This window comes from Sphaerodactylus townsendi, linkage group LG04 (genome assembly GCF_021028975.2).
Source record: "Sphaerodactylus townsendi isolate TG3544 linkage group LG04, MPM_Stown_v2.3, whole genome shotgun sequence".
NCBI classification, from domain to species: Eukaryota; Metazoa; Chordata; class Lepidosauria; order Squamata; family Sphaerodactylidae; genus Sphaerodactylus; species Sphaerodactylus townsendi.
In genome coordinates, this window is record NC_059428.1 from 102,146,828 (window position 1) to 102,174,009 (window position 27,182).

General features: G+C 43.0%; 2 protein-coding genes across 6 annotated transcripts in view; one reads left to right on the top strand and one right to left on the bottom strand.

Moving 5' to 3' along the window:
• The window catches only part of PCID2 (PCI domain containing 2), a 20,644-nt gene extending 12,777 nt beyond the window's left edge, over nucleotides 1–7,867 (top strand). For 2 of the 3 annotated variants that reach the window (XM_048495652.1, XM_048495651.1), the window contains exons 11-15: nucleotides 886–986; nucleotides 2,720–2,793; nucleotides 4,428–4,553; nucleotides 5,700–5,823; nucleotides 6,593–7,867. In XM_048495652.1, coding sequence (XP_048351609.1) covers nucleotides 886–986; nucleotides 2,720–2,793; nucleotides 4,428–4,553; nucleotides 5,700–5,823; nucleotides 6,593–6,682 — 515 coding nt within the window. In that variant the 3' untranslated portion in view covers nucleotides 6,683–7,867. The remainder of the gene's footprint in view (nucleotides 1–885; nucleotides 987–2,719; nucleotides 2,794–4,427; nucleotides 4,554–5,699; nucleotides 5,824–6,592) is intronic. The other variant, XR_007244415.1, reaches the window with a different exon arrangement.
• Nucleotides 7,693–26,294, bottom strand: PROZ (protein Z, vitamin K dependent plasma glycoprotein). Of its 3 annotated transcripts, none has more exons than XM_048495650.1 (8): nucleotides 26,272–26,294; nucleotides 20,017–20,180; nucleotides 18,167–18,191; nucleotides 16,677–16,790; nucleotides 15,699–15,827; nucleotides 13,777–13,862; nucleotides 10,169–10,283; nucleotides 7,693–8,315 (listed from the first exon to the last, which is right to left on the bottom strand). In XM_048495650.1, coding segments are annotated over exons 1-8 (1,152 nt in total). In that variant the 5' UTR covers nucleotides 26,273–26,294; the 3' UTR covers nucleotides 7,693–7,797. The 3 variants fall into 3 exon arrangements, with proteins under 3 accessions (XP_048351607.1, XP_048351606.1, XP_048351605.1); XM_048495649.1 differs by lacking the exon at nucleotides 26,272–26,294 and adding an exon at nucleotides 20,969–21,946; XM_048495648.1 differs by lacking the exon at nucleotides 26,272–26,294 and having other exon boundaries at nucleotides 20,017–21,947.
• Between the last annotated feature and the right edge of the window lie 888 nt (nucleotides 26,295–27,182).

The window sequence follows — 27,182 nt, forward strand, 5'->3', positions numbered from 1 at the left end:
ACTCTGATCTGGAGGAACCGGGTTTGATTCCCCGCTCTGCCGCCTGAGCTGTGGAGGTTTATCTGGGGAATTCAGATTAGCCTGTGCACTCCCACACATGCCAGCTGGGTGACCTTGGGCTAGTCACAGTTCTTCTGAGCTCTCTCAGCCCCACCCACCTCACAGGGTGTTTGTTGTGAGGGGGGAAGGTGAGACGAGATTGTAAGCCTTGAGTCTCCTACAGGAGAGAATGGGAGGATATAAAATCCAAACTCCTCACTCCTCCCTCACTCCCTCCTCCTCCTCCTCCTCCTCCTCTTCTTCTTCTTCTTCTTCTTCTTCTTCTTCTTCTTCTTCTTCTTCTTCTTCTTCTTCTTCTTCTTCTTCTTCTTCTTCTTCTTCTTCTTCTTCTTCTTCGTTGCTCCCAGTCTTCTAACGATACTTGTGCTTTTCAGTGCACCAAGCCAAAGTGGAGGGATTCATGTTAGGCTTTTAGCATCTTGCAATACTCTTTGACATGCATCAGAGAAATGATCCCCTGCCTGTACAAATAGTTGATCATCTGACAAAATATGAGATGATTTAAACTAACGTCTATTGTTGTTCAGGGTGCTCGATAACAGATTTGACTGTGGTTATGGGGATGGTTGGACCAGAGCTTTGGAACTTACTTGAACAAACTCCAGTCATTAATTTTCTCTTTCGTATATGTGGATGAGTGGTAGAGTTTGAGATTTTGGCTTTATTTTACTTTAGTACTCATGAGACTGCGAAATATTGACCAAAAAAATCCTTTTGGGAAGGTAGCTTTGATATGGCTGTATTAAACATCTTTTTTTTTGATGCCACATTTGCTGCTAGTATCTGTTAGCAGTTGTTTCTCTGTTTCTCTTTCCATGTCTGCAGCTGAAGAATATCTCTCTTTTGCCTTTGAGCACTGTCACCGTTCAAGCCAGAAAAATAAAAGGATGATTTTGATTTATTTGCTCCCGGTGAAAATGTTATTGGTGAGTGTTATCTCAGTGTACTATTGCACACCATGGCACTTCGTAATTTAGAGAACGGAACACTTATGGAGTAGTATATTTGTATGAGAATTGTCACACAAGCATTTGGTGAGGTGTCGAAGGTGGGCTGCAGTCGTGTTGATGCTCTGTAAAGTCTTGAGGTATGCTCAAGGTTAAAAAAAGAAATGCTACGGTACTCGACTGTTGGGAACTAGTCAGGGACAGAGGCTGGGATCCTCAGCATTAGAAGTATGGCTCCTCAGCATTCCTTACTCTGAACTTCATTGTGTCAAACGGAATAAGATTTGGCCCTTCTGTGTTGCCTTCTACCCACAGCACAAACTGAATGCTGAACTCCGATGCAGCATAGTGCTGCTGCCAACATCAGGTTCTGTAAGATAAAAATTCTTCCTCCTAAAAAAATTAGAAAGAGTTTCATGCAGGGGCACACAGCTCTGGACCAATCTTATCTCTTCCTACTACTGGTTATAATCAAGCATATTCAAAGTCTTGTTCTATGTTCCCTACCTTCTGAAATGAAGAAGGGAATGACCAGAGACAGGTTTATTTTCTATGGTAGTGGAAGGCCCTTTCCATAGAGGTTCAGCTGGTGCCTAGTCTCAAGGTTATGGCATCAGATAAAAACATTATTTGTCCAGGCTTTTAAAAAGAATAGTAGGTTTTTATATCACACTTTTCTCTACCGTAAGGGGCCTCAAAGCAGCTTACAATCACATTCTCTCCTCTCCCCACAACAGGCACCTTGTGAAGTAGGTGGGGCGGAGAGAGGTTTGTGACTAGCCCAAGGTCACCCAGCAGGCTTCATGTGGAGGAGTGAGGAATCAAATCCAGTCCTCCAGATCAGAGTCTGCTGCTCTTAACCACTACACCACACTGTCTCTTAATGTTGTCCATATTGTTATTTGTGTATGGTTCATGCTAAAGCTGTATGTTTAATTATTCTGCTGAATTAGCTCGTCGTATTTTTATGTTGTTGTTTTGCTCTGTAGTTTTAATTTTTTTAGCGGCTTTAATGTTGTAACCTTATTTTGAACATATTTTAAAGGTAGTAAACAAATCTGAATAAATAAAACAAAGACAAATATACAGGGAACATCTTCAGTAGAGCGTAATTAAGATTACAGAATTAGTCATTTGAACGGGGCCACTTGGCACACTACCTGTACTGCTTAATAAACCCTGTTCAAAGGAGAGCCATAATGCTCACCAGGTTCAATGTTATGCCTTCTGCCTTGTTACATGGCAGATTTAATAAGCAAGAAAAGGCTAAAAGATTGTGCCCATGTAACGATGGCTCAGTTGAATCTCTGGCCCACCAATTACTTCACTGTCTCAGATTCAAGGAAATCAGATCCAAGTATGTGAATCTCACTCCCTTACATTTACCCGACCTCCCCGATTTATTTAGATTACACTACTTGTTGAACAACCCTGATCCTTCTCTCTGTATGATAGTGGCAGACTTTCTCCTAGAAATTACTAAATGCCAGTAGATTCACCTTAGATCCCTATACACATGTATATCCTATACTTTGTATATGCTTTTAATCACTGTTTTTATTATTGTTGTACGGCTGTCTATGCTGATAAAAAAAGGCTTGCACTAGAAATGTTCCAGCACTGAAAGATCAGTGTATATGTATTAATGGTTGGCATACTAGATACTTGATGATTAGATATCTGAAATACTAATAACTGTGCCTGATTTTCAGGGACAAATGCCAATGATCCAGCTTTTAAAGAAATATGATCTCATGCAGTTTGCAGAAGTAACAAAAGCTGTCAGGTAAGTTTTACTTATTGAGCCATTTCTTTTCTTAGTTGTCAGGTCTCAGCTGACTCTAAGGTTTTCAAGGCAAGAGGTGTTCAGAGGTGGTTTGCCATTGCCTGCTCTGCGCAGCACCCCTGGTATTCCTTGGTGGTCTCCCTCCAAATACTGACTAGGGGCAGCTCTGTTTAGATCTGAGATTGAGCTAGCCTGGGCTAACCTACATAGCTGTAATTCTGCTAGTTTATCAAAGAAGTCGGTCATCTGCTATGGTTTCGTGCAAGTTCAAATATGAAAATTCAGTAAGAGGGCTGGAGTGTCAGGCCAGGATGTGGAAGACCAAGGTTTGGGTCCCCATTCTACTGTGCAAGCTTGCTGGGTGACCTTGGCCGAATCCCCCCCAGCTTTCCCCTCCCTCTTTCGCTTCCTATTTTAGCCACTCTTATTGTGTGGGGGATCCCTTTTCGCTTTGTCGGTTGACCCCGGGAGGGTTTTAGTAAGAATTACTGCTGACGCTGTTTTTATATGTTGATCGCTGTTGTTTATTTTAACTGGGTTTTAATTGTATGTTATATTATTATGTTGTTCACCGCCCAGAGCCCTTTGGGGGTAGGGCGGTATAAAAAACTCAACAATAAATAAATAAATAAAATAAATGTAATTTACATTGGGTCCCCAATGGAGAGAAATGTGCATGAATGAAGTAAATCCATAAAATAGACTGGTATGGTATTTGAGCTTTAGAAAGTTGGGCCAAGAAAGGAAGAATATGGAATTAAACTCTCAGGCTACTCAAAATAAGGATGCCAGAACACAGGTCTTTGATTTCCGGATAGGAAACCAAAAGGCTTTGATTAAACTACACAAAGGAAGCTAGAGGCTGGTTGAAGATCAGAGATGGTTGAAGATCAGAGAAGCTGATTTTACAGCAGGAGCAGGAAACGGAGTTTATCTGAGAACCGAAGAGGGAACAAAGGTATTCTGGTCCAGGCCAGGCAGGAGAAGCAACTCCGGATCCCAGGTCTGAAACAAAAACCAGCCTGGAACGAAGCTAGAGCTGAGCTGAGAAATCTATGTATTAGAAACATTTCTTATTGTCTGTTGTTTTTTTCAATAAAATCTTTGGAAAACTCAGAGTTTTTTGAGTACCTGGAAGAAAAGAACCCAGGAATTATAAGACAGGCGTGGATCCCCACATTCCTGGTCTTGTGACAGAGTTGCAGTTAGTGTTGTTAGAGTAGATGGCCCAGACTAGGCAAATCTACTCATATCTCAGAAGCTAACCAGGGTCAGCCCTGGTTAGTATTCTGAAGGGAAACCACCAAGGAAGTCCAAGATTGCTGTACAGATGGCAAATCACCTTGAAAACCCTATGGGGCTACTACTTGACAGCATTTTCCACCACCATGTTAGAGTGGAGGTGTAAACTCCACAGAACCACTTCTCATGCTGAATTGCATTACTTTATGCTGCAGCAGGAGAGACCACACATATGAATGTTTGTGCCATGCAGAAGATTCTATCTGAATGCAGAAAATGAGCATGCTGCAGATAATTCAACATAGTTCTTCCTCTCCCCTTTGTGGAACAGATGTACTGGTTTCCTTGAAAATGCCGTGTCACAGCACTTCTCAATTTTTTAATTCTTGTAGCGAAGGCAACCTTCTTTTATTGAACGATGCTCTGGCAAAACATGAGACGTTCTTCATCCGCTGCGGCATCTTCCTTATTCTTGAGAAATTGAAGATCATCACCTACAGGAATCTCTTCAAGAAAGTGTAAGCAAAATAGAGTTTCCAATATTTGATAGGGAACTCTGTGACCAGTACTTAGGATTACAATGGCATTCATATTTGGTACTGTTCAATAAGAGAAGAAAATCTTGGCGGGATTGATTAGTTACTTTTTTTCTCCCTCTGTAAGAAATATTGCAAACTCTGAAAAATGCAGATTTCTAATGACTAACTAAACGATCCAACTTTTCCTAGAAAGAAATCAGCCATAAGGATCAGACTGTGTAGTTCCCAGTTGGAAGACCCTGCTGATTGGTTTTCTAGCCATGTGTCTCGCTTCAACCACACATGAGCAAGGTCCCTGAGAAGCAGCTTTGAAGGCTGCTGTTTTCCCACCGATTCTAGTATGGCATGGGTGGGAAATTCGATCTCATGACCTGGGGAGAAAGGTTCTCTTCCTTTCCCTCTGCACTTTTCCCCCTGTATTTTCTGAGGAGAGGCTAGCTTGCTCTCTCAGCTCTACTTCTGATCTTGGCAGGAAGGTCTGTCTGCTGATAGCCATGCCAAATTCTGGAACCCTCCCTGGGATCATACCCCTGACCTTATTTAGGGCAGGTTAAGCAGTAGAGTGAATTATCTAGAGACATAACTTATTTTGGTTCTCCAAGCCTCTGGAGGGTTTTGCTTCTTAATTTTTTTCTTAATATCTTAATTTATGCTGCCAGTATGAGCCTCATTTTTGTGTTTCCGTTAAAAAAGATAGACAAGGGAACAGAGACTTGGATCCACCAAAGGATTTCCATGCCTGGTGGGAAGAGAATGATTGTTGCCAATTTCCCCTCCCTCTGCAAACTCCCAGCGTCTCCTTATTTTGAGACTCTGAAGGGTTCCTTGTCTCCCAGGAGCAGCATTTGGGGCTGCAGCAGATGGAGGAGACAAGGAAGTCCCACTCCATGATAGAAACTGGTTCTGTGAGTGGAAGTTTCACTGGATCCAGTGACTGAACAAGAGATTTCAGGCATTTTCCATAATTATTGTAACAGGTCCGCTCTAGCTCCTCAGGAGAGGAAGATGCATCAGCCTGTCCTGTGGCAGAGGATGTTTTTCTGAGAAATAAAAACGTTTTAGAGAAGACAGACATATTTAATTTAGGATGGCTTTGATCTAGTGTTTCCTTTTTCTTCTTTTTAGGTATCTGTTACTCAAAACTCACCAGCTTTCTCTAGATGCCTTTCTCGTTGCTCTGAAATTCATGCAAGTCAATGATGTTGATATTGATGAAGTCCAGTGCATTCTAGCTAACCTCATATACATGGTATGTATTGAAAATCTCTCATTGTGAGATAGCTAAATTCAGTCAGTAACAGTGTAGTTAGTGTAGTTGACTTATCTCAGCATTAGATCACTAATTCTGGATTTCCATTACTGGATATTAATACTTTATTCTAGTGTTCAGTAACCCATGGCATGATAATTAATTAACCTTTAGTGACAACTGACTGTAAATTAAAGTCTCATTCTGAGTGTATTGTAGTCTGAGGTTTGGCTGATGTGGATTCAAATCTGCCCACAATCAGCTTCTCTGTTTCCCACTGGTAGCTGTTCTCTATCAGCTTCTCTGTTTCTCACTGGTAAAATGGGAACAATAGTACTAAAGACAAAAAACAGTTATGATTCTAGTATATTCTTAACTCATCTGGATTCCTTACTCAGAGAAGGCCAATTGAGTAAATCTGTCCACTCTTTGCACCCAGAAGGTGCAAGGTTATGCAGTCTTTCAAGCTGAACAGGAATCAATGCATAGCACACACAATTCCATTTTACATATTACCGATGCAGGAACATCAGCATCGTGGTACAAAATTGCACACTCCACCTTAACTATACGCTGGGTTTTGTCTGCTCCATCCCCCAAACTCATAAACCCACACTAGTGGAATACTACCAAGCAAGAGCAGGCTTTTGAAACGTATGATGCACACTGGAAGCACCACGTGAATGTATACTTCATCTGAAATCTAGCTGATGGCTGTAAGTTACTCCGTATTTACGGTACTAATGTGCATTTCTCTTCTATATGTCAGGGGCACATTAAGGGTTATATATCACACCAGCATCAGAAGCTTGTCGTCAGCAAGCAGAACCCATTCCCTCCACTCTCAACTATCTGTTGAGTCTACTGTGATCCAGATGGAGAAGAACTGTTCCTGATCTTGGTTTGCCTTTGCTTGGAGTAGCTCTTTTTGATGGTTGGAACTGGCTGGTTGGAACTGGCATTAGCCTAAATCGGTCGGAATGTGCAGTACGATTCTCAGCACCTCTTTACAGAACAGTGCATAACTGAATTTAAAGCAGGGGTGTCCAACTCTGGCGCTACAGATGTTCATGGACTACAGTTCCCATCAGCCCCTGCTGGCATCGCCATGTCAGCAGGAGCTGATAGGAATTGTAGTCCATGAACATCTGAAGCGCCAGAGTTGGACACCACTGATTTAAAGTGACACCTTCTCTTGATTCTCTTTTGTTGACTGTCACTGAGATGCGTTCTTTAGTGTAATTTACAATCCTTGTATATTTATACTACTCAGTGGATCCAATGGCAACAACTATATAATGGCACAAAAATGCATTATCTTGAGGAACAAATACTTAAACTTTATGCACAGGGAAAAAAGTAATAGTTAAGGCAATCCACCCAAAAACTTTCTTTTTTCAGTTCAGCTATTTGAAAAAAATCCTTAGGTTTTTAGCTTCATGTTTAATTTTCTGTATAGAACCCAAGAACCAGTTTGGGACTTCTGTTCAGCATCTGTTGAGATTACCTGTTGCAGGGCTTTGATTTTACAAAATACAAGCAGTCTTGGATTTAAGCAGTAGTTGCCATTGGGTAGCTGAGCTCCTTAGTCTTCCCATGAGACACAAACTAAGTTACACAAATAAACATTTTTTCCCTTTCCATTCATTACTCTTCGGTTCTTCTTTCAGCGACAATATTTTTTCATGCATTTGATAGTATAAGGTTTAGCACCCAGTCTTATGTGCCTGTGTGGTGCAATTTCACTGGAAGAGAAGGGCATTTCTCTTATATTTTGTGGAATTGAGCTTAGCGCTCTGTAAATAAAGCTCCACTTTATGTACAAAAGCTAGTGAAGAGTTCTGTTAACCAAGAATGAATATAAAGAACTGAACATATTTTATTTTATTTGATGAGTATATACATATTTTCAACAGCAATCTGTATAAATACTGAACCTTGCCGATGTATGTATTTCTTTGTTGCTGTATTTGATTACTCCATTATCTGTTTGAACCACATCATGTATCTTGAAATCTTGGTGAATACAAACAGATTCCACTTACTTGCTTCTGTTGCCTGTGGTTCTAAAATGCCTGTCAGAAACCAAGTGCCTTTGTAGTTAACGGCACTGAAACTTCCTCTAGCTGGTTGTTGACTTATTGCCTCATGATGGTATCCACAGAATTCCCTGGTTGTTAGAGTTCTGTTGACTGTTTGCGTGCATTCATTTTCTTGGAGATACAGAATCTGGAATTCAGCTAGTGAATCAGTCAACTGGTCCCTTTCCATTTTCCATCCACTAAGAGTGGCCACCTGTTCCAAAATCAATACATGCTCTGCAAAGTCCTTTTCTGGAAGGCATATGGGTAAATGGGAGCTGTTGCAGGCACTAGGTGTTGCTAGCTGTATTAATGCCAGGTTGTTCTTGCTGGTACTGTTGTCATAGCGGAGATGTATGTTTACCTGTTTCACATATGTTAATTGTCTGGCTTCTATCAGTCTGTCATTTCCTGTGGAGACCATGATATGGGTTCATTGAGTACAGTAATCATTGCACAAACAATTGATAATTGCATCTACATTATAGAACAGAACAGAGAGCAACAACAGACTGGTGTGGGAACAAGCAACTGCTTTCCTTTGATTTACAGTGACGAGGAGGGCATTTGAGGCAAAGCCTCAAATGCCCTCCTAGTCACTATAAATCAAAGGAAAGCAGTTGCTTGTTTCCACACCAGGCTGGAGACTGGCTGTTATTGCTGTTAGTTGGGAAGAAGCCATTGTGTTCACTTGCCCTTCAGGATCTATTTTTGGTATGGCAGAAGAAAGGAACACTAAAGGAAAAAGCTATGTTCCAGTGAGCTAGAGACAACAAGCTCTATTATATAAAAGGCTGGATCCAACCATCCTCCAGGTACCCTTCCTCCAACCTATGTGGGCACTTTCTCTAATGGAAGAGCCACTTCTGATGGCAAAAAGCTCCTTAGCTTGGCAGAACGTTTTGGATTTGAGTCAGGAAGAAAGGTGGAAACAATTAAACAATTAAACAACTAAGCCTTCACTAGGCTTTATAATTTGTGATGTGTCTCTAAAGGCAGACTGGTTAATTTCACACATGAAGCATTTCTTATGCTTCACAAGGTATTTTTAGGTAGGAAGTAACAAATAATCTGCCCTGACCTGGAAAGCCCAGGCTAGCCCAAACTCATCAGACTTCAGAAGCTAGACAGGGTCAGCCCTGCTTAGTATTTGGATAGGAGACCACCAAGGACATACTGGGTTGCTGTGCAAAGGCAGACTATGACAAACCACCTCTTAAAGACCACCTGCAGGGTTGCCATAATTTGGCTGCAATTTGAAGGCACTAACTCTCTTATCCACACAAAATATCCTGTGGATGTGGCTTAGCCTGTAGGACTAGCAAAGCTAGAAATCCCTGTATAGTTCTTTCAGCGCTCTGTCAAATGAGATCTGGGCCCTACATGACTTGGCACAATTTTGCAGGGTCTGTAAGACACAGCTATTCCACCAGGCCTATGGCTGAGGCAGCAAAGGTATCCCTCTAGCTGGCTTTCCCTTCCCTTCCCTTCCCTTGTTCCTTTTTCCTTCCTCAATGTATGCGTGAATGTAGATTTGAGGGGCAGAGGGATAGCTTAATTGGATTGTCCATCCCGCTGAGGAGGTTAATGGCACCAGGACACAGATGGCTGTGTTTTATTGTTATAACCAATTCTGTAAGCCACCATATCAGGAAGGGCAGCCTGTAAATGGAATAAAATACATAAATGAATACACTGTAGAGGAACTGGGGAGGGCAGATCATATGCCATCCTCATCTGTTTAGCCCAAATTCTCCTAGGAACACAGCGTCACGGTGTAAATGACTATTCACCTTTCAAAGTATTGCTTTGGGCATCCCCTGTATGTTGAAAGGAACCAGGCAGAACTTCACAGGAGAAAATTGTCTGAAATTAAACGATTGAAGTGCACTTGGAATTGTTTCACTGTAATTAATTGCTATACAGTAATAAGAATGGGCTAATTAGATAGGAGAATACATCAATGCTATCCAGAGCCTGGTATCCACTTGAGCCAACTTCCTGCAGTAGAGAAGAAGGGGGAACTGCAGCAACCCAGTAGCTGTTGCTGTTCAGGCCATGGAAGCACTTTGCAGCTCAAAGCAGCATATGAGGGAGACTGGAGTGGTCTAGTGGTACAGCTTGCCAAGTCGCTAGTAAGACATGCACATTTTTGCTGTGTTTCCAGTATCTGTCCATCCTGGGGTTTTTTCTCTGCCTCTGTCACACAGATTTCATGTCTGATCTTTTAAAAAGGCCAAGCCTAAGGCAGCTTGACTACCTACCAATCACAGCACTGACAGGAGATAGCAGTGCACAGTCCGCTGTAGTTAGTACAAAGTTAGCTTTCAGTAGAACACCTCCACACAATCCTTCTCCCTCAGAGTTTAAGAACAGGACCTTAAAAACAAAACAGGCAATAATGTACCCTGTCCTTATTTGATAATCAGGTATCTGCAGAGAACTCCTCATTCCTGCTAAGATGATAACCTCATGGAATGCTCTTTTACAGCTTAAAGCTTTGGTATAAACTACAAACAAAAGCATTTTAGATATCTTTCAAATTTGATTAAAAATAGCCCCTTCCACACAAGTCCCTGAAAACGTTTTTTAAAAATCCCTACTAGTCCACACTCACCCCCTCGAAAACACTTCCTGGCTGCCATTTTGTGGTCAGTACTGGGTTTGTTTGTTTTTTAAACAAATCTGATGTTCTGATGCTACGAGGCTTCAAAGCTTTATGAGCAGCAAAAGCAGCTGGCAACAAAGATGAAGTGCGGAAGCTGAATGCTGATTTTCAGTAAGCAGCGAGGAAAGACAGAAGCGGACTGGAATGAACGTTGTAAACAACTTGAAGAAGACTTTCTGAAAGGCCACACAAGGGGCCTCTTCTCGCAAATCAAGAACACAAGAAAACCTTTCATGGCTCATAAAGGAAACATCAAGGACAAGAAAGGAAAGGAACTAATTGACCATCCGAGTATCAAGGAAAGGTGGAAAGAATACACAGAAGAGTTATATTCTTGCAGGCAGAAATCCGGACCAACACATGAGGCAGGCAACCTGGATTTGGAGCCCCCAATCCTGGAGTCAGAAGTTGTTAAGGCAATGAAGCAACTAGCTAAAAACAAAGCACCTGGTATAGACAACATCCCAGCAGAGCTAATACAGCCCGTACCAGTTAAAACCATCGTGGCCCTGTGTCAGGCAGTTTGGGAATCCACTGAGTGGCCTCAGGACTGGAAAAGATCAGTCTTTATCCCTTTACTAAAGAAAGGTGATTACCGTGTTTGTTCCAATTATCGCACAATAGCCCTCATCCCACATGCAAGCAAGATCTTTCTCAAGATAATACAAGAAAGGCTAAGACCAATAGTTGAAACACAACTCCCTGATGTACAAGCAGGCTTTCGACACGATCGTGCCACTCGCGATCACATTGCAAACTTGTGATGGATCATGGAGAAAGCTTGAGAATACCAGAAGAACATCTACATGTGCTTCATTGATTACTGCAAGGCCTTTGACAGTGTAGAGCATGATAAGCTATGGCAAGCCCTGCAAGAACTAGGTGTGTTGCCACATCTGATCAAGCTGATACAGTCGCTCTACACCAACCAGAAAGCCACAGTAAGAATGGCACATGGGGACACAGACTGGTTCCAAATCGGCAAAGGTGTCCGACAGGGCTGCATTCTCTCACCCAACTTGTTCAACCTCTATGCCGAAGTGATCATGCAAAAATCAGAGCTAGAAGACTCAAAAATAGGAGTGAAAATTGGTGGCAGAAACATCAACAATCTTCATTACGCAGATGACACAACACTGCTTGCAGAGACTGAGAGCAATCTGAGACAGTTGATAGTGAAGATCAAAACTGAAAGCAAAAAAATGGGCCTCCATCTCAATATGAAGAAAACAAACATCATGAAGACAGCTAACATAGATCAGGCCCAAATTAGCATTGACAATGAGGACATTGAATGCGTCCAGGACTTCATCTTCCTAGGATCAAAAATTGACTGTAATAGAGAAGTAACTCCTGAGATAAAGCGGAGAATAGCATTAGGACAATGCTGAGCATGGATAAAATTTGGAGAAGCAGAGACATCAGCATCAAAACCAAGCACAGGCTAGTCCAAGCCATCATCTTCCACATAACCATGCATGGGTGTGAAAGCTGGACTATAAAGAAAGCCGACAGAAGAAGAATAGACGCTTTCGAGTTGTGGTGTTGGCAAAAACTACCATGCATACCATGGACAGCTAGGATGACAAATGCAGAAGTCTTGAACTGCATAAAACCAGATATATCACTAGAAGGAAAAATAACCAGGCTCAGACTTACATACTTCGGTCATGTGATGCGATCAAATTCGCTAGAAACATCTATGATGCTCGGTCTTGTCAATGGCGGGAGAAGACCTGGACGCCAAAGAATACGATGGCTGGATACCATAAAAGCTGATACAGGCATGAGCATCAACCAGCTGAAGGAAGCAGTACTTAATCGAAAAATGTGGAAAGAGCTTGCATATCGGGTCGCCAAGGTTCGAGAACGACTGAATGAATAACATCACTGGGTATTTTTTTTACAAATCTGACGTTCTGATGCTACGAGGCTTCAAAGCCTTATGCTGCAATTCTCTAGGGCAGTGATTCCCAACCAGGGTTCCGTGGTACCCTGGGGTGCCGTGAGCATGTCCCAGGGGTACCACGGCAATGCTACCGGCCCCCCTCACTTTTGTGGTGTCTCCCACCGGCACCAACAAGGATATGGAGCTGGTCTAGGGGGCAGGCCCTGCCGCAAGGTCAGCAGCCACTTCCCACCCACCCCCACCCCCCGTGCTTCCCTTCACCCTGGGAGAGGAAGGTGGGGGGAGGATGGCAGGGGTACCGTGAGATATGAAGAGTGCGGTCAAGGATACCTTGACATCGAAAAGGTTGGAAAACACTGCTCTAGGGGTTGTGTTTACGTAGATACAACCCCCCTAAATTAAAAAAACTGACAGAAATACAGCATGAGTCGGCCGTTGTGAGCTCAGAAAATGACACCAATGAGGAAGTCTAAGGACTGCAGAGCACAGTGGGAAACATTTTAGAGATCTGAACAGCAAGTGAAAACAGTTCCACAAAAGAAACACTTCCAGAAAACTGTTTTCAAAAAAGAATAACTTGGGAACAAAATGCAAATAAAACATTTTCAGGCAGGAAATAAACTGTTTTGGACTTAAAAACCATATGGAACTCCATGGAGGAAACGTTTTATTTGGTTTCTGCAGAAAGGGCCAACAAGCTGTAAGAAAAGATGGACAGCTGAGGTGACCAACTTGATAGGAAAAATGGGGGAGTAAGAGGAGAGCTGGCTTCCTAATAGCAGACAGATAATTGTCAAGTCTATGTAAAGGACATGCAGTGAGAGAAAACCTTAGCACAGACTTCACCATGGTGGCCAGAAGATAACTCAAATAAATATACAGAGAGCCAGCATAGTGTAGTGGTTAAAGTGGCAGATGAGCCACCTGGGAGACTTGCCTTCAAATCACTACTCTGCTATGAAAGCTTGTTGAGTGATACTGTTCCAGTCAAAGACATACACAGGCTAACTTACACCCACTGGATTGTTGAGAGAACAGAATGAAGACAGAATCATGTAAGTCAGTTTGGATTCCCGTTGTGGAGAAAAGCAGAGCATCAATGTAAACAAATAAATAAACTCACTCATGCACTAGAGTTTTAGAAAGCAAGTACATTCCTTGTCTGCAGCTCCCATGAGCAGGGGCCATCACTCTAATCTTATTACACCAATTCTTACTATTACTCTGTAAGTTCTATTTGTACCAGAGGTACTAGAATTCCATCAAATTTTTACAACCTATCTCTTGCTAAATACCTGCCAAGGGAATCCTCTACTGATGTTCCCAGCTGCAGCGTGCTTCATTTGCACATTTTCATTAAATCTGCCACACGAACAATCATCTGGCAATGAAAAATACATAGACATTATATACATTTCATATTTTAATGGCAGTTCCCAGAAATAACTGTTTGATTAGCTTGTATTAAGATGAACGTGGCTTTAAAAATGTCAAAATTAAGGCAGATCTTTGTCTGAGGAATGTGGTGGAGTGTTAAGGGAGGGCGGCAGAGGTTACTAAGTGATACTTTATCAACTTAAAAACTAAGTCATATAGTCATATAGTGAAGGTCATATAGTGAAGGTGGCTTTTGATTTTGCTCCAATAGTCTCACAGAGTTCAACGGTTTTGTAACATCTCTGGAATTAGACCATAGGAGACCTCCATTTGTAGATGTGCATCTCACAATTTTTCTAAAGCTCAACCATATCTATCAGGGGTGGGATTAGGGGGCGTGGCCACACCCCTCGTCCTCTGGTAAATATGATCACTGATTTCTCAGAACTGTTTCTATGCAGTGAGAAAGGATGCGCCACTGAGTCCCCTTCCGCACATGCAGAATAATGCACTTTCAATTAACGTTGAAGCTGGATTTTACTGTGCAGAATAGCAAAATCCATTTTCAAACAGTTGTGTAAGTGAATTGAATGTGCATTATTCTGCATGTGTGGAAGGGGCCTGAGTGAGTCTTCCGCACCCAACTTACTTGTCTGGCCAATGCTGCAGGCAAGCCAATTACTGCAGGCAAGTTGCTCAGGATGAGCCTCCCTCCATGGGAGCGGGGGGGGCTAAGGACCATTCTGGCTTTCTAGTATGCCCCTTGAGGCAGTTGACCCCTGTTTCCTGTATTTGTGGTCTTTGCCATTTTCTGTGATCCCAAAAACAGAACTCCGGTGAATGGCAAGGGTCTACTCTATTCAGTATCTGTTCTTTCATAAGGGTCGATTCCCCACGGGGAAATTCTATCTAGATCAAACCACGTTTGTAAAGAAACTGCACCTTTTAATCAAGGTTTCAACCTCCCCACCACAGTGAAGACATGTAGGCCTATCTTGTATCCCAGAAATGTAGCAATCCCCACTACCAGGCGATCTCCTTTGCGGGTCTCTACTGATTGGCTGGCATGCCGTGTTGGGGTGGGACCTTTTGGGGGTGGGAAATTTTTCCCTGTGACTTGCTAACCTGAGGTTTGCTTGTTTGCAAGGATGAACGCTTAAGCGTTTAGGCGCTAAGCGGGTTTTCGCTGATTTGGAAGGGTGAACGGTTAATCGTGTAAGTGGTTTTTCGTAATGCTAACACAGAGACCAACAGCGAAGTCGAAACCCAGAAGAGGCTGCGCATGCATTGCTCAGTTCTCGCCAAGAGCTGATTGGTTGCTAGACTTGCGTCATGCTCTACGACGGGAATTTCAAACACAGATCAGACCCCTGTTCCTCCACACAAAACTGGATCAAAAGTGTGTTAAGGGAAAAAGTTATACTTGCAAGCAGGTTCTGCCGGGATGCGGGATAAGGGGGAGAACGAGCACCAGAAACGGGATGAATCCCTGTTCGTCACTCAAGCAGTGGGGAGATCTTGCTGAAACCTGGATATTTCACGCAATTAATCGGTCGTGGGGAATCGACCAAGGATCTCCTTAAGGTTGCAATAACTATTGTGTGCATACAACATATGTGCACACACATGCACACACACAAATATACACATATATACTATATACTAAACAATCATACACATATACCAAAACATAACTAAAGAAGCCTCACAAAATGGAGGGTACAGATCAAACCCCTCCCCCACTTCACAACTGCAGGCACTTGGCCAGTTTGTAGCTCTAACACAGCTTCTAGACACAGCAAAGCAAAATGTTTTTACCTTCCCCATTTTCCATACTTGCCTAATGGAACACAGGATTTGCCTTGCACAAGTTTGTAGCCTTGTGCGCACGAACAGCGGTAAGACTTTGGTTCCGGATAGCAGAAATGATGGCATCCCTCATTCATTTCATGGCGGCACTCATTTTTGACTAAACAGAATGAGACACATTTTTAACAAGAGGAAAAGCTTCAAAATTATATCAACCATAAAAACAGCAGCTGTATTGCTCCAAACTGACATGGGCTTTGTTACACCCCACCCATGTTTATTATTTTGCTTCCTGTTGCCCAACATCTCTAGGGGTTATCCATCTGCTAATTCTTGAGTATCTGTTGAATGCTGCTACAAAGAATTTCAGGTAATTTTTCTTGGGCTTTTGGGGAGGGAGCCTGGGAAGGGGAGGAACTTCTGCAGGGTATCATACCACAGAATCCAACCTCCAAAGCAGTCATTTTATCCAGGAGAACTGATCTCTGAGATCAGGTATACTAGCAGGAGATTTCCAGGCCCCTCCTGGAGGTTGATAGGCCTAATTATCTTAAGTTCAAGTAACTGAGGGAAATTAGAGTTGCTGTAACATTTAAGTAATTTATGGGTTGATGTTCTATCAGCAGTGTGGGATTTTTCCCCTTCAGCAGGAACCCCAAATACTCTGTGAAATGATGCTCCTGCAGGATAGGAGACCTAAAGAAGAACTGAAGCTCTGCCATGGGAGAGAAGAACAGGTGGAAATTTCTCTAGAGGCCTAAAAATTAAAACAGATGGAGGCAAGACCTCTGAGAAAATACAAGGCTATATCCCCTCCTATTGTATTCTGTTGTGAATGTTCCTTTGTCATCTGTCTGGCTGCTGCTAGAAGACAGAAAATTAAGTCAGTTGTACTAAACTGATCTGCTGCAACATCGTAGTACTTATTTTCCAAAGTGAGACTTTTCTGTACAGCCTTGTAAGAAATCCTTTGATATACACTTATTTGTAAAGAAAATGACACTTTTACCAAAGGCACAGTTGCTTCCTTCATAGCCATCAGTACAAGCACATGTGTAACTACGAATGTTGTCCTTGCACACGGCGTTATGCAGGCAGGGATTTGAGGAGCACTGTCGACCACCTGAGGGGGGGAAAATACTTAGAATTGTCTTTAACAGTGTATTATGGGGTCCTTTCCATCCAGCCTTCAGATTACCAATTTACTCCTAGCATCTGAATTGTGCTTTTTAACAGAAAACAAATCGTAATTATTTTGATAGCACCTTTTCCTCAAGAGTAGCCCAAATGTAACACTGGGAGTTCCATGATCAATGCTTCCAACAGTAGTAACAAGGAGTCCTGATTTGGATCAGGTACACTGCATGGGAGGAGGGAGTGATATCTCATTCTTCTTGCTATTTTCCTAATCGGAGCTGCTTTCCTAATCGGAGCTATTTGACTATTGGGCACTTCCCCTTCCCACTTGCAGTCCAGTAGAGAAGCTGGGGCAGAAACCTGTTTTTGCCCCCCCCCCCCTTTGCCCTCTTGGTAGCATGCCCTCCACCTTAGTGGTTGAAGATGTGCCCTACTAAGTGTCGTCTGAGATTTGTCACAAAGGAATACATTTTGTTAGCGTCGCCAAGCAACAGGCTATGAGTAAGAAAATGTGCAACTCTTCAGTTAAACCACTATTTATTACAAGGCATAAACTCAGGGTAGCTCCAACACAGCTTCTAGACACAGCAAAGTAAAATAAAGAAGAGTTACTGGCTAGTTATTTACAATTTTCAACCATCTGGTCATTGCTTCTTTGCATGCTGCCCCTCTCTCCACACCTGCAAGTATGATGTAGCATCATTCCCTATCATCCCACATCACAATACACAAGTAGAGTACCGTTCTTATCTCTCTCCTCCAACAACAACAACCAAACAAAGGAACAACTCCCCTTTTCAGATCCATTTCTGTGTGGACTGACCCCTAAGGCCTTAACCAATCTGTGTGCCAGGTCCTGAGTCCTTTGTCCATCCAATCAAGAACTTGTTAACACACTGAAGAGCCAGCATGTTTCCATTTAGGTTGCAATTGACCCTGTCTCTTGGGGAAAGTGCACCTTTCCCATATTCTGCCTGCCTCAGGGACACCAATATGCCTTTCCATCTCTATAACTATCTCAGCAAATCTTGCCCATCTGTCTCTCATCCCCGACACCCACAAAATACAAATTGTGTTGCAGCCTTCTTTCTGCTTGAATATTTCCTATCTTGTTTCAAAAGCAAACATTCAGAATTGCTGCAACCTGGGACTGCAGTAGACAAACTTCCTAAAGTACTTTTATACTTTACTGAGGAAAACAAAGGGCTGTTCAGAGTGCCCTGATGCTGCTCAGGCTCCGCAGGGCTACCTTGGTGGCCACAAATATCCTTCAAATGCAGATAGCCAGTTCTATAAGTCCCATAATATAGATACTATAACATCAACAGCATTCTCAAAATGACAAGTGCAAAGTCTACTTACCAAAATAATTATTCCAAAATTTGTCCTGAAGAAAAAAAAATATATTAATGAGATACACTGATGTTGGAACCTATGAGTTCCATCCGAATGAGTATAAGAATGAATTGTTTTTTCCAAAAGACCACTGGAAGATCAAAGCAACAAGAACTGGTTGCACTGAAGGCAATCTTTCAGGACTGCCTTAAAATAGTAGACCAAAATGCTTTCTTTTCCCTTAAAATAAACATTACGCCTGCATACACTATCACATACCTTAAAAACAATTACAAGAGCATCACCAACTTTTGTAACCCAGTTTATATTTTTTCCTTGATTGAAGCATTGCCTCCTTTGTTGCACTATAGCAGGTCAAATAGGAAAATGCTTTCTTTGGATTCTCTTAATATTTTGTTGACCTTCCTAGAGTTTTGTAATTAAACCTAATATCTATGTCAGTCATTTTGTGACTTGGCCTTTCCCTGACCCCTGTGGTGGCCACTGTGTTGTAGCACACCACTACCTGTTGTCAGCATTCCACAAAAGCCCACACATTCAACAGTGTTCAGGACCTCCATTCTAATACCATTCTCATTTACTTAATTTACCAGCATATTCCTTTATTTTCTCTACTCACCCATTGTCTACTCACTAGCTTTATGTACAGTATATTTTTCATCCCTGAATGCAGTTCAGTAAACTAGGGGAAGTTCAGAGACAACGGAGAAAACAATAAGGAAGAGGAGGAACAACAGTTATACAGGTTCTGGTAAATAGTGGAAAGAAACGAACTTGAGAAAAATAAAGGCTGTGGAAAATTAGTAGAAAGGTTGATAGAGCTGAAGTACAGGGGCGGAGCGAGGGGGAACTGCACCCCTGCCATGGTGCTGCCTGCCCCCGTCCCACCCTGGAATGCCGCCAGAATGTCCTGGCCATGCACCCGTACTGGGGCGCGCCCGGGGCATCATGTCTCCCCTGTCCCATGGACGCTACACCACTGCTGAAGTAGCAAGGGATGAGAGAAATGTAGTAGTGAGAGGAATGCAAAAAGGAAGGAAATATTGGGAGATTTGGGGGGATTTGGGGGGTGGAGCAGGAGAAGGGCAGAGTTTGGAGAGGGGAGGAACTTCAGTGGGGTATAATGCCATACAGTCCGCCTCCCCAAACGGCCATTTTCTCCAGTTGAACTGATTTCTGTCACCTGGAGATCAGTGGTAATCCTAAGAGACCACCAGCCACCTCCTGGAGGTTGGCAACTCTGAGAAGGAGCCTTTTTAAAGCAACCTAGGCTGTGTAATTTTGCAGGTATTTAACTATATTCTTCTTCTCTGAAACATGACAGTAGAATTGTATATTAATTTGGCAATTCCAGAATCTTCTTTGTTCTAGAATACTCCATTGGGGTCTTAGTGCCTTGGGGACAGAACTAGGTAGGCACTAGGAGGACACAAGCAGACCATTCTAGAACAAAAAAAGTCCAGGAAGTGGCAGATTAATATCCAGTTCTGCTGTTGTGTTAGAAACGGAGTCTGAATGTCTTCAGTGGGAATAGTAGCATGTTCATAAAATGTAAGGAGACATTATAAAACTTTATTCTATTCACTATGCAAAATATGGTCAAGTAGTTAGCTAACTGCAGTTTGGAAATTAGATTGACACCGTTATTGGATGAATCTGCTTGTAGAGCTTGAACAATATCCTTGGAATGCAGTTGAAATTGCATATTTTATGATTCGGTGCTAAAGTAGAAGATATTAATTACTATACTTCTGAAGTATGTATTGTTGAATCAGCAAATGATTAGGCCATACATTGATTTTGGTGCCAGCCCAGTTGCTTGCTTTATGTGGTTTAGGAAATGTGATAATGCTTACTGTTTTTTCTATGTCTTCAAATACTTCTCTTGCTTCTTCATAAGAACATCTTTCCTCAAGGCATTCTCTTTCCAGATTACCTTGGAGGATTTCCTCAAGAATCATGAAATTGGCACGCTTTGATCTAGCAATGATTTTATTTGCTTCTTGGGCAGATAGAAACACTGAAAAGCAAGACAAACAGCAGCTGTGAACAATTTTATTTCTTTCGCCCAACATACTTGTCATGAACCATCCAAACTTGAGCTGTGTGTGTGTGATCCACACCATCAGTCAGAGACTGGTGATCCGCACCATCAGTCTTGCACTCGAAGAGCAAGTGTGCCATCAGCAAGACCGTAACAGTTGTAAACTGGTGTGATATTATGAAAAATTCACAACTTTTCAAACTCCTGAGGAAACTGGGTGACTTTTACAGTGCTGACATACAGGATAATTATTATTTTTTAATTAATTAAAAAAATTAACCACCAATATAAACCATATAATCAAAAAGAAAAAGAAAAAAAATTACATGAAACATCTGATTGCAACATCTAGCAACTCATTTTGCGGTGTGGCAAAGTCTATTTTAAACTTTAAAATATGCTCTCCTACCAAAGGAGAGATCGTCAGTGTCAGCGATGATCATTTATATATGACATATATGTTAATGAATTTACAGCAGACTCCTGATTTTTTTTTTTACTTTAGTGTTTGAATGAAATAAATCAGCAATGTGTAAACTGCAAAGCATGTCCTTTGCTGAACAGTTTTCAACATTAACTAAAGATCTCAAGGGAAAATGTTTTACAGATCTCAGATGCTCAGGTTAATGAAATTAATAAATGAATAATAACAATTGGTTAATAGGTTAATAATAATACATTGCTGCCTCCACTGCCTCCATGTCCTCCCTTAGTTTTGGAAATTCCGCAAAGTCAATAGAATAGAAAAAATATAAAAACCATACCTGTCAGTTCTGCCCTACAAAAACAGAGGACAAAGAAAGCAGACCATAATGTCCAAAGTTGAGTTCCCATTTCTGCCTCTGGATTTGTTAGCAGTGTTTTGGCTGCATAGCAGTTGCTTTTCGGTAAAGATACTGAGTGAGTAAAGTTTAAAGTTCAAGAACTCATAAGAAAACAGAGGGGCAATGGCAGAGCCAAGTGTCACATGATAACAGGGATGAATCTGCCATATACTGAGTCAGATCTACAGTCTTTTAAAGGCAGTGCTGTCTACTTTGACTAGAAGTGGCTCGGAAGGTCTCAGGCAGAGGTCTTTCACATCACTGGATCCTTTTAGCTTGAGAAGCCAGGAACAGAACCAAAGAGCTTCTGCATTCAAAACAGATGCTGTGCCACAAAGGGTTTCTCCTTGCTTAGTCCCAGTGGGGTTGGCTTCAAGGTATTTGCCTATCTGGCAGTGATTTTGGGGGCCCATATTGTTGGCAGGCAAGCCCATGGCAAGATGCAGGGCGGACTTTTTCTGGACAGTCAACTGTATTGGTGACATAGGGCTATGGTCAGTTTTAGGTTTCGGGTTTTTGTTACTATTTTGGGAACAATTTTATGACTGAATAAATTTAGTAAAAATCATAAATTAGGGTGAGGGTTAAGGCAAGGGCAGGGGCTCAAGCTTGCCTTAGTGTTACGTTGAGTTCTAGGGCGCAGTCGGAGAACAGAGCTATAGTCAGTTTTAGGTTTTGGGTTTTTGTTACAATTTTGGGAACAATTTAAGATTGAATAAATTAAATAAAAATTAAAACTTAGGGTTAGGGTTAACGCAAGGGCCGGGGCTGAGGCTTGCCTTACTGTTATGTTGAGTTCTAGGGCACAGTCTAATAATATCGCAATGGTCACTTTTGTGTTTCAGGGTTTTGTTATAAATTCGGGAAAAATTTATGACTGAATAAATTAATTAAAAATACAAAGTTAGGGTTGCAGTTCAAGCAAGGGCAAGGGTTAACGGAAAACCGCGAAACCAGATATTGACCATTGCGCTTTTCATGAACTGCGCCCTAGAACTCTGCATAACACTAAGGCAAGCCTGAGCCCCAGCTCTTCCCTGAACCCTAACTTAATATTTTTATTTAATACTAGTGGGCCCGGCCACACGTTGCTGTGGCAATTGTCCTTCTCATCACAGTCCGCAACCCACACAGATGTCCATGCAGGTCCAATGATCCCCAGCATAGCCTTTTGGGGTGGTCAAATGGAATCCCTCTTTCCCTTCTCAATGCACATCGTTATATGGTGCTGTCTTGTTTTTTTAGTATAAGGTAACCCTTTCCATTCCATAACGGAACTGTCCAGAGTGTAAATCCCGCTGTCCATGAGGCTGGTTGACACACACAGTCCTGGCTTCGGTAAGGCAAAACTGGGGCAAGCAGGCTATTCCAGTCAGGCAGCAGAGGCAGGGTGGTGAGGCGCTCAGATCGAGGCCAGCTCCCTGGGTTCTTAAAGGTTCTTAAAGTTTTTATAACAATTTTGGGAACAATTTTAAGACTGAATAAATTAAATAAAAATCATAAATTAGGGTTAGGGTTTACAAAACGGCACTGCCGGCAGCAGCCCCCTTCCCCCCCCCGCCCCCGAAGAACAGGGGTGGTGCTTGGGAGACTGGACTCTGGGACGACACCCCCCCCACCCACAGATCCCCCTCTCAAGAATGCTGCTTTTCACCCCAAAACTTCCACCACACCTGCCCTGACTGCCCCCCCCTCCTGATCAACCACAGTGATCGGGAGAGCTGACCCCTTTCCTGCCCCCCGGGACCAGGCCACCCTGAGCCTGCCATCATTAGAATGGCCATTACTGTCGTTATAATGATCAGTATAACGAGTAGTGGGATCCAAAAATTTTAATAACAGGTTCCGATGGTGGTGGGATTCAAACAGTGGCGCTGCCGCACATACGCACCTCCAGTCCCTATTGGGCATGGAGGTTGCTTTAGTAACCCCTTCTCAGCACTCAGAAAAAATTAGTAACCACTTCTAGAGAAGTGGTGAGAACTGGTTGGATCCCACCTCTGCTTCTGGGGTCAGTATAATACACACAGCTGCAAGCTTTTTTGCATGAATTCTTACCACCCTTGAATGGCCAGGAGGTTTCTAGACCTATCTTGTAGATGACCAAAACAATGCTATTTTGGCTGAAAATACATATAAGCTATTTTTTTAACCAGAAAATGTGGGCTTTATGTACCCACAGGTAATAAGTAATTGCTCCCAATGGAAAGGTCTTTAAATACTGGTAATGTGAAAGAGCCATCTTTTCTTTTGAGTGTTGTGTGGAGGCCACTAAAGCGTAAGGCAGCAGAATCTTCATGACTTAAATACATTCCCAGAAACAGGGACACATAAGCTGTAAAGAGACTCAAAGGGGTTTACAATCTCCTTTCCCTTCCCCGCTGCACAACAAATACACTGTGAGGTGGGTGGGGCTGAGAGAGTTCCAAAGAACTGGGACTAGCCCAAGGTCACCCAACTGGTATGTGCTGGAGTACAGAAGCTAATCTAGTTCCCCAGATAAGCCTCCACACCTCAAGTGGCAGAGCGGGGAATCAAACCCAGTTCTCCAGATTAGAGAGCACCTGCTCTTAACCACTACACCAGGCTGGCTCTCAGTAGAAAAGATGGCTCTTTGACTCTGAGGAGGCATGTTAACATGTTTGTTGGCAGCCTTTATGACACTGTATGGACCTATTTGTATATAAAGGCCAGATTTTCATAATGGATTCGATGCATCTTAAATGCTGAATATTGTTATTTTTGTCAATTGCGGGATGCAGACATGAGCCTCCTGGGCTGCAGAATAAATTGTACTTCAGGAATTCATGTGAAAGAACTTGATTGCTGTGCGTTATGGTTACTGTTGAAGAAGATGCCTTTTGGGCTGAAGTGTGCTAGGTTACCTGTCTTATTGAATACGTTAAACTATCTCTGACTGGGGTGCTGTGTGGTTTCCGGGCTGTATGGCCATGTTCTAGCAGCATTCTCATAACACGGCCATACAGCCTGGAAACCACACAGTACCCCAGTGATTCTGGCCGTGAAAGCTTTCGACAATACATCTCTGACTAATACATGTGTTAGTAACTGTCTAATTAATAGTGGGTGGATGTGGATATATTGAAGTAAAAACAGCATTTGAGTTGCAATATAACTTGTTTTCAATTGGAGTGTGAGGTGACCTCATTTCCATTGTAATTCTTTGACACTGGGAAATAAAGCATGTGGGCTTTTTTGGTTTTTGAGAACTGGTTTCCTTTCTGAATACCTATCAGTTCCTGTCTTGTTTCAGTTTTGTGCATGATGTCTGTAGGGAATTTGAAGCAGCAAGTTCATAGTATGGCCCCAAAGGACTTTAACATCTTTAGCTGCTCAGAGGCCCGTGATTGTGTGCTTGTTGAATGAGGCCAATGTCTTTGACACAGGGGTGAGATCAATAAAGGGGGAGGGATCTTAGCTGAATCTCAGCTGTAAAAATGACACTTCTCCCTCTGGGGAGAGGTTTGCACAGCGTCTAGGAATAATGTGAGTCCACTGTCTCTATGTACGCTTTTTATATCTGAGTTCCCAGTAGGGGTCTGCATAGCATCTCTGAGTACTGTCTATATACGTGAACCCTATGGGAGAAGCCTGCACTTTAATGGTGCACGCTGGTAATTGCCCACCTCTGGTTAGGGTCAGAAAGTAGGATCAGATAATCTGCCATCTGATTAATTTTAAATTTAATGTTGTAGTGGAGGGGGGAACGATTGCTTCGAGCTTTGTCCTGCAGGGTTTGGCATTCTGGATCTAGAAACAGTCTTTTCAGTTGAAAATAGATTTCAGGAACTCTCTCAGCCCCACCCACCTCACAGGGTGTTTGTTGTGGGGAGAGGAAGGGAAAGAAGCTTGTAAGCTTTGTAACCTTACATGTAACCTTACATGTAACCTTTGTAACCTTACCTTACCTTGAGTCTCCTTTTAGGAGAGAAAAGGCAGATATAAATCCAAACTGGCCCATGCATTTTTAAGTAAACAGGAGGAAAGAATCCCCCTGCTTTACAATCAGAACAATACACAGATAGTGAAAGAGAAGAGGCTGGGTGAGGGGGGAGTTTTACGTATTTTTGTATCTTTAATTCTGCACCATTTTGGAGGTTCTTTCGAGATGTGCAGGAAGGTTGCTAGGATAATTTATCTCATCTGTTTTGCTTTCCATGCAGCAAGACACAAAGGGGGATTACCAGCGGGCGCTCCTGAACCTCTGCAGCGGAGGTGACTGAAAACTGCGATGGAGAAGACCCGTCCTTGCCCGGATCTGTGTTTTCCGCTTCCCTTCTCCTCCTGCCACTCTAGCCCCATCGACGCACTAACCTCTTCTGTCTCTGTATTTGCAAGACTCGATACTGAGGGTTGCTTTCGTGTAGTCCCCTAACTCGGCTCTGGGTGGCTTTTAACTCAAGTAGCTAACCTAAGCAGCAGTAAGGAGGCTGGAGAAGTTAACATTCCAGAGAGAGAGAGAGCAGCGAACCTGTGCTGTGAAATATTCTGCTTCTGTGTATTATATACCTGTCAAAAGTACAAATAAAGTGGAATGTTTACTTTGAGAGAAAATGTTCTGGAGCTCAGAAAGTCTCATCTTTTGCTACGTTCGTACCCTGCCTTGTCATTTTCTCCTGGTGCTGCGTTTCTGTTGGGTATTCAAAGAGATTCTTAAGTAGCGAAGTAAAAAATAGTACGCAGGGATGCCGAGTTGCTTTTGTTTCAAATAAAGGAGGGAAGGGTTACGTGGGGAAAAAACAAAGAAATGCTAGACTAGCAATTGTCTAATTCTATCAGACCACGAGATCATCTCCTGTTTTGATCTGTAACAAAGAGAGTCAGGTAATGAATTGTCAAAACCTTTCATGGCCGGATTCAACTGGGTGTTGTGGGTTTTCTGGGCTGTGTGGCCAGCCCGGAAAAACCCACAACGAAAAGTCAGGTAACTTTGTAACCTTACATGTGTGTGCTTCTCAGCACGCAGGGAATGGTGACCAATGGTTAAACCACAGCGTAGGTCATAAACAGTGACCTCAACATCTTGTTTACATATAGGCAATTAACCCTTTAGTAGCTGGATTGTCTGGCAGACACTTGCAAATCCCAGAAGTTTCTCACTTCCTCGTCTATTTTTCACATCATTCCTCTGGACGCACCCCCCCAGCCCCCAGCCCCCAGCCCCCAAGGAGAACCCCCTTCTCCTCCTCCTTCTCCTCCTCCCCACCGGCCGCTTCGCTCACTGGCCCGCTGGACGCTTCCGCCTTCTGGCGAAAGGGGAGGGGCTTCAGGTTGAGGCCAAGCCCCGCCTCCTCCGTGGGATGCCCTCTCTCCTCCCCGTTTATAAAACGGCACCGCGGGAAACAACCCCCTCCCACCCCCGCCCGCAAAGAACAGGGGTTCTGCTTTTGGGGCTGGACTCTGGGACGACACCCCCCACCCACAGATCCCCATCTCAAGCACGCTGCTTTTCACCCCAAACCTTCCGCGGCAGCTGCCCTGGCTGGGGACCCCCCTCCTCCTGATCGACCACAGTGGTCGGGAGAGCGGACCCCATTGCCCCCCCCCCCAGGCCACCCTGAGTCTGCCATCATTAGACCCTCCATTCCTGTCTGCGTTATAAAGATCGGTATAACGGCCATTAATGGCCATTGCCGTTATAACGGCCAATGCTGTCATTATAACAGCCATTCCATGCAATGGACGTTCTAACGATGGCAGGCTCGGGGGGGGGGGGGGGCGGCGGGAAAGGGGTCTTTATTGGTGCCTTTTGCTGCAGCAGGAACTCCTGCCAATGCACCCCGGTTCTTTGCTGTCTTATTTCACAGCCCCTCCAGTTTCATATTTCTTTCCTGTGAGGGTTTGTGGTGGTCGGGAGGGTAGAATTTAGAACCACGTTTAACCCAGGCCATTTTAAGACTTGTCTTTTATTATTTTGCAGAATGTTTGGACCATTATTTTATTGATTTTAAATTTCTAATGGAACTACAGAAGGGGGGGGGGGGCGGGAGGGACAGTTCTAGTGCTACTTCGGTCTTTGGCTGAGGGGGCAGTTGCAGCACCTTGCACACAGGCAGCAGGGAAAAAGAGACTACAGAAGGGGGGGTGATTCTGTGAATCACTTCCGGTCTATGTGGCACAGGCGATCATATTA